General features: G+C 41.6%; 1 protein-coding gene across 2 annotated transcripts in view; it reads right to left on the reverse strand.

Annotated features, from left to right (window-relative positions):
* tncb (tenascin Cb) overlaps positions 1 to 11,881 on the reverse strand; it is a 49,862-nt gene that overhangs the window by 2,305 nt on the left and 35,676 nt on the right. For both annotated transcript variants that reach the window (XM_020599189.1, XM_020599188.1), the window contains 10 exons: positions 8,037 to 8,159; positions 7,291 to 7,434; positions 6,891 to 7,010; positions 6,407 to 6,550; positions 5,908 to 6,038; positions 5,300 to 5,432; positions 3,430 to 3,581; positions 2,780 to 2,876; positions 2,112 to 2,273; positions 805 to 968 (listed from right to left, as the gene is read on the reverse strand). In XM_020599189.1, coding sequence (XP_020454845.1) covers positions 805 to 968; positions 2,112 to 2,273; positions 2,780 to 2,876; positions 3,430 to 3,581; positions 5,300 to 5,432; positions 5,908 to 6,038; positions 6,407 to 6,550; positions 6,891 to 7,010; positions 7,291 to 7,434; positions 8,037 to 8,159 — 1,370 coding nt within the window. The remainder of the gene's footprint in view (positions 1 to 804; positions 969 to 2,111; positions 2,274 to 2,779; positions 2,877 to 3,429; positions 3,582 to 5,299; positions 5,433 to 5,907; positions 6,039 to 6,406; positions 6,551 to 6,890; positions 7,011 to 7,290; positions 7,435 to 8,036; positions 8,160 to 11,881) is intronic.

An 11,881-nucleotide genomic window follows, 5' to 3' on the forward strand; every position in this document is an offset into this window, starting at 1 on the left:
TTCCTACTTGAAAACGGCTTATCACACCTGATAGGACTGAAAAACTGCCTGCTACGTTTTAGTTTAAAGTCATTTAATCAGCTTTTGTGTAAGTTAAATGGCACTACATTCGCACTAGAATTAAACAGTCAAAAACAAGTTAGTCATAGTATGTGCACACACAGTAAGGCATTATCCTTCATACAATGTCAGGTATCTATAAAGGCAACTGTAAAGCTGTGATATGGTTACATCTGAAACTTTGTAGGAGAAGAGGACCAATCAGAGTTATTGTGGTTTTGACTTGGTGTCCCTAGCCCTGCTGTGTTATCACATTTCTGAAACTGTGTCAGCGAGAGGACCCTAGACTCTCAGCTTTAGGGTTAGGCAACTACAGCATTTAGTTTAGGTTAGGACAAGATTGTTGTTATAATTTTAAAAATTAAAAGAAAAAATGATCCACACTCCTCAGTACATAAGGGCCAGACAGCTTCCTGCCTTGGCACTGAGTGTTTGGCACTGATATACATAATGAAATGCAGACTAATGTGCAATGTGCACAGGATTCTTGCAGATGCTGGCTTGGCCAAAGATTTAGGTATAATGAGATGACCTTTTGCTGTTAGACTTGATTTTGTAGTGATTATAGTGAAATTACATATACTTTAGATCTAAGTCAATCAGTGTTCTTTTCACAGGGATATTTCCAAACAGTAATGAGATTAAACAGCTGAACCAGTGGATCAGTAACTCCTGTGATATCCTCAGAATCTTCTCAAGGACTAATGGGAATTCAGTAACTGCATTATGAGTTCCACACTGTACCTTGCTGTGACTGTTATCTCCATATCGTCCCATGAGGTTGACACGGTGGCAGTTTTTATACCAGAAGGCTCCCTTATAGGACAGGGCACAGTTGGTGACAGCGATATCATTGTCATGGTCATAAGTGGAGAATGGGCGACCATGGTGGTAGGTCATAGAGTCACCTACAAACACACACAATTGAGAGAATCAGCACAGTCCATTTACACTGCAACAACACAGCATGTATAGACTGCACTATCGGCCACAGAGGAGATTTTGTATAGTTTGTTAGAATATATTCTAATTCAGATTTTATTTTCATTAACATCAACTTTTAAAAACAAAAACATGGGCAATCAATGCATAATTCTAATATAGAAACTATTAATAAAAGAAATCCATTTAAAATCTTTTGAAAATGATAGCACTTTGTTGTCTCTACAAAGAGGAGGAAGCCACTTGAGTACTCTGGTGGAGACTTGTTCAGTCAGTGGAGATATCGCAGGTGTAATGTCATCATTTCATCGGTGCACCAGATCACTCGGCACTGAAGGCTGAAACAACCCACAGCATTCACCTGGTTGCTGAATTCCTAATGAAAAACAAAAAAGGACCCAACCACTGCTTCTTCATTCAAATTTAATGTCTTTAACTATGGTGACATGATTCTTGAGGCAACCTGAAAAAAAAGAACTGGAAACTGAAAATCATATGTGGGTAGTTGTTCATCTTTCTATGAAAAATAATTGATATTCAGCACCTGCAATTAATTTAAGATGTGCTTCTTGGAGATTGTCTTGATTCCATCAGTTAAAGCTCCTCTAACAAGTTTCACCTGCAATGCTGAGGATCCTTGAAGGATAACGCTGGTAATATTCTATATATTTTTTATTCATTCATATTTTTGATTACACACTATTGTTTGTATACCTACAAACCCCATTTCAAGAAAAAAAAAAAGGTCTTATACTTGTATAGCGCCTTTCTATGCTTTTACAGCACACTCAAAGCGCTTTCACATTATTCGGTCATTCACCCATTCGCACACCCAAGCACTCACACCGGTGACATCACCGGGAGCAACTGGGGGTTCAGTGTCTTGCTCAAGGACACCTCGACATGTTGACTGGACAAGCCGGGAATCGAACCGCTAATCCTCGGGTTAGGAAATGACCCGCTCTACCTCACACACACACTTAATTTACATTTAATACCATATACACTGTCCTACTGCTGAAGAGCCCCAGACAGGATCCAACAGTACTGAGAGGCAGACTAAAGCATCATGCAGATGTCTGACTGCAGGCTACAGAAATCAGCTTTACCTGCTGTTCCACTGTATCCTCCTACATGGACTTTGTAGCGGGTTCGTGGTTCAGAGACAGAGAACTTGTCGTACTGAGCGTAGGCTGTTTCTCCCTTGTCTCTCAGGTCAACCCGCAGCTCATACTGACCTCCAGCTGTTATCTTATGCAGGTTGGACAGACCTGAGTCACAGATGTGATTATATAGAGGCGGGACAGCAGTGATAAATGATAGCTCTGATAACATATTATTACACAATAATACAGTATTCTGCATTTAGATAACAAAATCCATATATAAATAATAAGGCTGACAACTAGTTAAAACTAGATTCAGTTTATAAGGTGTATCTGCTTTACTTCATTTTTATATAGAATTATGATGAAAGTATTTTGTACTTTCATCATAATTCTGAAATTGTCCACTCAAAGAGAATTTCATAGTAACACTTTTTATAACTAATGCAGTCAGTGTGAAAAGTTTGCACAGTCTGATTGTTATCAATCCACAGGGCTGTTCTTATGTTTTACACTGGACATACTTGATCATTAGACAAAATGTGTCTTATCAGCAATGGATGACACAGGAAACACTGAATGCTATTCATTTTGTATAATCACAGTGCTAACTGAACATAGTGGTATACCCTTGTGTGCTGTGGAATGGTGTGGTGTTCGCTAGACATTACCCAGCCAGAACTCATCATTCAAGTCCCCAAAGCCAGCTGTATAATTTTTCCAGTTGCGGAAAAACTCCAGTTTACCGCTCTGGCGTCTGAGGAAAACCTACAAAAGGAAAAGCAATTGTAAATGAATAGTGTCAGATCATGCTGTTACCTACATTCCCACTGCTAAGTACCTGTATGCTACTTAGAAGCCAAAGAACATTAAAACTCAAAAATAATCTTGATACTGTATGCCGTGAATGGTACTGCTACAGAAGCACAGCAGACAAATGAATCACCGTCTCTGTAGTCTCAATAAATTTTCTGTGAAGTCCTTCTTAAAGGCAGGGTTGGTGATTCTTTTCAGAAGCATTTTTTGTTACATATCTTGTAATTTCTCTTTTCATCTTAATGTCAATGAATACATTAAGCTTTCTTTTTGGAAAACAAGGTTAAGAAGAGCTAATAATAAGCTGTAGGCTGTAAAACCAAAACACTGAAAGGCATTGAAATGATCTGTAGAGCTGAGGAAACTGCAGATTAGGGTGAGAGTTCTCTTAGAGTTTTCACTCTGAGTGACACTCACATGACAGTCATTTGACCCATTACTAATAAAGATTTGTGTTGTTCTGAATATTGAATTTTCCATTACACCCTGTTACTCGGTGACTTACAATCCATCCACCTCCATCCGTGCTCATGTCGCAGTAGACCTGGAGGGGCTGACTTTCATCTCCTCCCAGATAGATGGTGTACAGACCTGAAGAGGTGTCGCCATTCAGCAGGGCCTGGGAGCAGTCTCTGGGGTGTCTGTACAGCACACCAGCTACACACACACAGTGAGGATAAAGTGGACCAGACAGACTCTGGGTGCATCTCAAATCACCTTCTACACATGTACGTACATTTTTCTCTCAAATGCCTACTACACAAATGACAATGCAGTAGGCACTGCAGCCGCTCCACGGTCTAGTGAGCACAACTTTGGACGTGCTACTAGGTTAATTCTTAATAATAATAGCAGAGCTGTCACTTCTCACTTACAAGTGTTATAGAAGGTAAAATCTTTGGTGACAGAGCCCTTAATCCTAAGCGTTTTATGTGAACCACCACATCATACATCTTATCACGTGTAGGTTACTGAATGTGATAATACGTGCACAATCAAGAGTAACACGGCTACAGCCAGGCCTGCTAATTAGAGCGGTGGAAATCTCTAAATTAGCATTACTTGGACAGACAAGTAGGTAATTTCAGATGCACCCTCTGTAACAAGGGAAAGTAGATAACGTATGGGAAACAATGTTTTTTGTGTAAGTACATGACATAAAGTGCTTGGTCTTTTTTTATGTTAACAGACATTTAACACTGCCCATGCAGAGACTAAAACCAGTGGTGAATTGCGTATACTCACAGTTAAAGTCTGTGAGTCTGTCAGTCCTGGGTTAGCTTGCTTATTCCCCTGATGTGTCTTTAAACATTTTTGAACAGCAACAGGGATCTGGGTCACAGACAAATAAGCTGATCCAGGACTGGCAGATTGACAGACATTAGCCGTGAATAGAAGCAAATCAGTGTTAGGTTTTGTCTCTGTATGGGGAGTGTAGTGTATTGGTTTAAGTTACATGTTCATATGAATTATGTAATAGAATAGAGTGTTCATGTGAGCTGGACAATGAGCTTATGTAATTTGGCCAAACTGTTTCCTGTTTTTGTGTACATCTCAGGGGGTTGTCTCCTAAAGCTGGAGACAGGAAGCTAAGTCCGGAAATTGACGTAACCACCGGAGAAAGCTGTGGATAAAAACAGTAAGGCTGAAAGATGTAGGGGAAGAGATAATGCTACTGTGACAGTGAAGTGTGTGCACTTTCGGACCCAGGCCTGGGTGGGGGAAATGGACTCTGGACTGACTGGACCCCTGACCAAGACTGACTGACTCTGTGACAATCTTCTTATTTAATACTTTATCTATTCCATTGCAGGAGGAGTGGTTCTGTTCTCTGTTCCCTAACTACCAGATTGCCTATCTAACTACTACACCCTGGTCAGAACAGTTGTAATATTAAATGATTATTTAAACTGGGATGATTTGTCTGAAGTAAGTTAGTTCATATCAGATCATAACAACTACAGATTTTACCTTGGCTACTACAGTACAAAATGGCCAACCTTATCCTTTAAGTCTGCGTATTTAAGGGTGTGAAAGTGCATCTATTTGCGGGCGGATGCGTATACACCCCCCTTTGTGTGTGTGTGTGTGTGTTTGAATCAAGATATGAGGTATCTGCAAGCTGCAGCCACAGTTTAGCAAAAGCTATAGTGTTTACTATAAATGCTACTAGTCTTGTTCCCTGTAGATTATTCCATCATTTAGGACATATACAGATGAATAAGAATCATATTATGGTGCACTTGTCTTCATACTGTAATGTGGACAGTATTAAAAATACATTTACTGATGATGGTAGAAATATGTTTGATACAACAGAAATGCAGACTGCCAGGGGTGAAGCCTGCTCACTGTGTGTATACGAATCTACTCACTGGTGGTGAAGACAGTAGTGATGACTCGGCTTCTCTTGGGACCAGCGATGGCCTGCAGCTTGACTGAATATTCTGTGGAGGCGCTGAGCTGAGCCATGTTGTATGACACAGCAGTGGGACTCAGGACCACCTCCTGTGGGGAAAAAAAATCAAGTTCATATTTATGTGCCCCTGTGCCGATGATATCTGCAGCCAGAGGGTTGCCTGTATGTTAATATGGCCATGTCCGTATGATTCTTGTGAACACAATATGTCAGGAAGGCCTTGGGGGGAATTGTTCAAGTTTAGCACAAGTATCACTTGGACTCAAAGATGAACTGATCAGACTTTGTTGGCCAAAGGTCACTGTCACTTCACGTCCACCCCATTGTTGTGAACATGATATCTCTGGAACAGCTTAAGGGAATTTCTTTTAATTTGACAGAGCTGTCCACTTGGACTCAAAGGTGGTCAACGGTCAAAGTCAGTGACCTCACTTCTGTCCTGTACCCATGAATTTGACTGGTTGATGGAGGCATACAGCTGCAAAGTCACCATTCTAGCTTCATATATGTAATGTACTACTGACCAGTTAGACTAGTATCAGTGAAGCTCTGGGTTCTACCCACCCGGATGGTGCCGTCTGCAGACGTGAAGCTGAGGATGTATCCAGTGATGTCAGCGCGAGGTGGCTTCCAGGTCAACAGAGCGTTCTCTGTCTGGATATTACTGGCTACCAGATCCTGAGGGGCATCCACATCTACACAATAGACAATAAATGGAGATATCAAATCTGAGGTTCAGGAGCGGGACCTGCCTGACAGACCTCTTTCTCCTCAATAGTATTAATACCACCCATTACTGTCATCATCTGCTTCTGCTTTTCATAAGTTTATCTTATGAACAGTTTATCTAGAGTGCAGGATTCTTTTATTAATTAGCTCCTCCTTTTGATTATGTCAGATTCCACCATCATGCCCTTCTGTCTCAGATTAAAATACAGTGGGATTTACAATGAACAGTACACTCTACTGCTAGATTACTACTTTAACTGTACTATAGTCTCAATCAATAAAGGTAATAACTGAGTTGCCAGGAAAGAAACATGCCAAGGCTTAGCCAGCTCACCAGTGGTAAACTCAGTTGTAGTGGCTGTGCTCTTGGACAAGTCCCTCACAGCATATACTTTCACAGTGTAGTGTGTTGCCGGCATCAGGGAGCTCATCTCAAACTCCACCACGTTTCCTGACACACGCTCCATCACAGGAGCCACTGGAATGACACAGACAGGGAAGCCTTCAGGTAGCTCATCAAGGACAAATATACAGGATAAAAGGAAGCAAATGTGGTTTAGACTGGTGTGTCAGAGAGATGTCTTTTTATTAAAATTGAATATTGACATGTTAGTCATGCTGTCTCACTAAAGGTTCCTCTGGGAACTTCTGGGAAAACAGATTGTGTATCATTGCACATCTGAAGTAAATTGTTGCTGGAAAAAAGTAAACAATGGATTGAGAAGGAACCAACCATTTAGGAGATAATACTTCCTCCATTTTTTTAATGTGCAAAATGTGTTTATCCATATATTTGCAGGTTCATATAAACTACATACCTGAGTCTGCACTGTAGGTGATGACGTAGCCGTCTACAGTAGCGATGGTGGGCTGCCAGAGCAGCAGAGCTTCAGTGTCTGTGATGTTGACAGCAGTCAGCCCACGAGGCTTATCCAGAGCTGTAACACATACACATAAACACGCACAGTCACTGTGGACAAAATAGCTAGACTTAAATATCTTCCTGTAAACAGAGCTATTGTGTTGGGTTGGGATGGAAAGAAGTGAAACCTCTGCATCTTTAAGCATGCAACTGCTTGAACGCTAATTGCTTTATTTAATAAGAACACTTGAATAAAATATTGCTATTGATTTCCTTTAGCTAAGTGGTTGCTTATATTACATCTACTATATTTTGCCTTGAGACAGTGTGTGTGCTCTCCATGAGCTAAACTGTACCTGTGGTGACACTGTCAGATCCAGGCTTGCTCTCCCTTTGACCCTTGATGGCAACAACAGTGACCTCATAGATGACCCCAGGTGTCAGGTTGGGCAGCACAGTCTGAGGCTCAGAGCCATCTACTATCAGTGTCTTAGCATTACCTGGGAGTGAAACCAGCACATGGAAATGAAAGTCTCCTAAATGACATTACTAGCAGATATCCATCAATGTCGGCATGTTTTGCAGTTGTACTGTAATAAAACCACTGTTTGTTTGTTTTTTATCAAGCCAGGAAAAAGTTAATGATAATGTTACGACTGTTTTTGCATGATCCTCTGAAGAATATTTTCATTTTCTCTTCACCTTTCACTCCCTCGTTAATACCTACAGCTAGTCACTAGGGGGCAGAATCTGCTTGTCATTGGAGATGATGGTGGAGGATTGAACCAATTGACGGAGCAATGACAGAGCAGTGAGACTTCATAGTTGCTATAGCATCATTAATATATTGAACACTGAGCTGATTGCAAAATTGCTTCCACTCTGTTTATTTGAAAAGTAAGTATTCAGTCTTAAAATCAATTTTTCTTGATGTAAGCAGAGCTGTAGTTGAGGGTAAAACTACTAAATCTCTGTCTGTTTAGGCCTAAATGTTGTTAATGCATACTCTTCTTTTCTTTCCTTCCTTTTTGAAGCTTTACAGTGTATTTCATCAATTCCTTGATTAAAGCGACATAACTGACATTCACACGTGGACTCTAACCTTCATGAGCAGGCACATAAGTGACTTTGTAGCTGTCTACCCGAGCTCTCGGAACTGCCCAGTGAACGGTGGCGGACGTATCTGTGACATCAGAGAAGCGAATGCCCTTGGGTGAGCCCAGGTCTGTCACAAACAAGACAGAAACAGCAGGTGGGGGTAAAAACAGACAAAATAATAGTCAGTAGTCCATATCTGTACAACCCCATAGCAAGGTGGGGAATAGAAAACAAAATATACACTATATATGTCACTAAAATGAATAAATGCACAGTATAGTCATATTATAGCAGGTAATTTATGCTTTAGAATTAAGCAGTGGACAAAAAAAGACACAGACATATTCTGTTATTGTAGCCAGGGCAGATCCACCAGTGAAAGGCACCCATTTTAGGTAACGGAGCAAAAGAGAGTGTGTGTAAGAGAGTGAGGTAAACAGACAAAGGGGGCCTGGGGAGCCCCGGGCTCACAGAGAAACCCTTCCCCAGCCAACAGCAAGCCACGGTATCTTATTTGACAGACCTGAGGAGATTAACTTGCCCCCATTTCAAGGAAACACAAAAGTGAAACATGTACCGAATAACCCAAAAGTAAAGCCTTACCCCCAGGCCCAGAGAGGACAGGGGACACAGCCACAGACACCCGTTCTATGTGACTCAGACAACCCCCCCCACTCCTCTTTCCGGCTCCACCCCACCTCCTTTACAATGAGAGACATTGACACATGGGCCCAGGCAGTCAAAGACGTTTGGCAGAGGACTGAACAGAGACGACACAACGAACGGCGCAGAGTAAAAGGCTAAGTAAATGTCCTGAGTGGGGGTCGACTGATGTGAGCTTTTAAAGGCCTTTTCTGATAGATTTGGGTTGAAGCTGCTATACTAATATGCACTTTTTGTCAGAATTTAGCATCATATTTTTTTTTTTTTTTTTAAATCCAGAAACAACATTTAGATCATCATAGGATACTTAAAATGCAATTTAAATGCAACAATAATTATGCATCATCGATATAGCTGCCTTGTATCCATCATATCAGACTGGCCAAGACCCATTTTAATAGAAGGGTAACATACAGTATGTGTAATACATAAGCAATCAGCAGCCTGTGGTCCACCTGACCCCAGGGTGTGTGCTCTCAACTACCGCTGTAGGCGTGTGATGAAAGGCCTGGAACTACTGAGGAGTAACGACAGACAGGTCGAAACACAAATCAGTCTGACACATTAGTGCTGACACGAGGCACACAGTGTAGCTGCAGCTGGTCAACATCCAAAAAGTCAGGTAAAAGAAAAGAAAGGAAAGATGTTTCATTTTGTCAGATTGCAACATTAAGTGCCTTGAACAAATAACCTGAAACCTTGCTACCAGATTAGTTGAGAAAAGATATGTTACATACAGTTAATGGACATGTTAGAACACAGGTATTAATGATTTTTCATGCAAAACTGACAACACTGCCTGTGCTGATAAGCCCAGTCCAGAGTATCAGTTCACTAATCTGATTTCTCATGTCCATCCTTTCCTTTGTACCTGTTTTCACTCTCTCGGTTACAGACTTGGAGTTTCTTCACAAAATAAGCCCATAGATTTAAATTTTGTGCTCGGTGTCCTCTGAGAGATCTGGTATTGCTGTGTTTCGCTCCTCTCCACCCAGCACCAGCTCTATAGCTTGCCCTGGGCCCTCAACCGGGCTGACCATTATGTCGAAGGTATCCTCTTCAGCCATCCAGGCTAGCCTAAAGCTGCAGGGGGTGACGTCAGAGACCAAGAGAGCCTGCACCACCGCTTCAGCCTCTGAATGACAGGGAAAATCCATTTTTCTCCTCTGTTGAACATAAGAGTCTTTTGACAGCTGAGGAACATGGCAGTGAAAGACAGTGTATCATGTCTATGTGCAAATGGAAGCATTGATTATAAGGAAGCTCAGCATCAGTCAACAAAGAAGGAGCAGAAAGAGAAGAACAGAGTTTTACCACATTCTGGCTAAAAACACAGAAGGAAGAAATAAACTTGAGGTAACAAGGGGTATGTTATGAGTTAATATGCAGAGGGTTTTATTATAGGTGTAGTTAACTGACCTATCACAGTCACTGTGGTCAGTAAGATGGAAACTGATTTAGTAAAGACTGTGACTGTGACTAGAATTACTTTTCAGATAATTTCACTCTTGAAAGGAAGCATTTTGAAATTGACACCTAAGACATTCTGGAGATGAGGGCATGACTGGTTTTTCATTAGCATTAGTTTGTCAGTTAGCAAGTCAGCAGAGGCAACACAAATAAAGTACTGTGATAAAACGGTGCAGAGCAAAACTAATCTGTACACCTTTACAAAAATATTAGTGCCTGAAGATTGCTAAGCTAACACATAGTTCATTCATAAGATACTAGCACAATACTCGAAAACAGGAGATTAAAAATCTAGGTAGTGCTGCACAGCTAAGGTCAATGCTGTGTGGTTTTCCTGAAAATGGCAAAATGGTTTGCTATTGGTCAAAGGCACAAATTTGTGGGTTAAAGTTGAACTCAGTGATAAATATTTGCATGGACTTACTTTGTCCTTTATCACAGTCCATGGGGTTGATGCTGGTGTGTTCAATCCTGTAACCGTTTTTTACAATTAGATATACTGACATACACTGAACTGCACTTGAAATTTTCACCTTTACTGGCCAAGTATGTCACACACAAGGAATTTGTTTCCGGTACAGAACCGAGGCAGCCATCTGCGGCACCAACTCACACCAATGGCTCTAACCATCAGGGACAACTTTGGGGTTCAGTGTCTTGCCCAAGGACACTTTGACATGTAGATTGCAGGCACAGAGAGTCGAACCTTCAACCCTCCGGTTGGGAGATGACCACTCTACCCACTGTCACCCCGTTATTCAGATGCATTCAGATTAGATTTTTGGACAATGCAACTGCCCTGGTCTGCTCTCATTTCTGTGCAGTTCCTAGGAATTTTGAAGTAAGAGGCGTTGTCAAACTGCATCTCCTTCTTTCAGATTAGTGCTCAAATGCAGTACACTGCAGATATCTAAATATGCATACAGATGGAAGTGTGTGCATTTAGTGCTGTAAAAGCTGGTAGTTAATTAGTCATTAGCAGCAGCGCCAGCTAATAATGGCAGTGATAGGAATAGAGATTGAGAGACAGCAGGATCCTTCAACTGCTGGAGAAAAAGCTCTGTTTCTCCATAGGTTGAGATCGCTGCAACTGATTTAGCCAGAGAAACCTCCGGTGGGCAACACAGATGTATACACATAAGTGGGCTCGGGAAAGCCTCAGTAAACACCACACCAAATGTGAGGGTCTCAGGGGTACTTGAACTAGCCTGAAACCCCCTTTTTTGTAAGGGAAAACACATGAGGCATTTGTTGTGAGAAGAAGGGGTGGAAAGGAGAAGCAGAGCGGACAAATCCCAGGGAGCTGTCACTCTTCATTAGCCACCAGGCGGCTTTAGCTGGTCAGTGGAAGAGAGGGGAGAGCCACATCCATCAGCTAACATGTACTTGCTTGCTACTGATTGTACCCTCTTACCACTACCACTGCTACCCTTTTACCCCATATCCATCCACACCCCCCCAAGACCTAAGAGAACACAATCCCCACTCATAAAAGGAAGCCTGTTATTGGAAGAGGTACATATCAGCACCAGCTTACCAGCTGAAGAGGGTCTCTTCGAGCAGAACCCCAAAAATTGGTTCCAGTGTCGTGTGATAACTTTACGAGGACAGCTTGTGGTATGATTCACAACTGAGCTGAGCTTGTTCTGGATGCTGTCCACATCTTTTTGTGGTTCCACCAGTCATTGGTTGTATAAAACTCCCTCTTCTTTAATC

This window comes from Monopterus albus, unplaced genomic scaffold (genome assembly GCF_001952655.1).
Source record: "Monopterus albus unplaced genomic scaffold, M_albus_1.0 scaffold40.1, whole genome shotgun sequence".
NCBI classification, from domain to species: domain Eukaryota; kingdom Metazoa; phylum Chordata; class Actinopteri; order Synbranchiformes; family Synbranchidae; genus Monopterus; species Monopterus albus.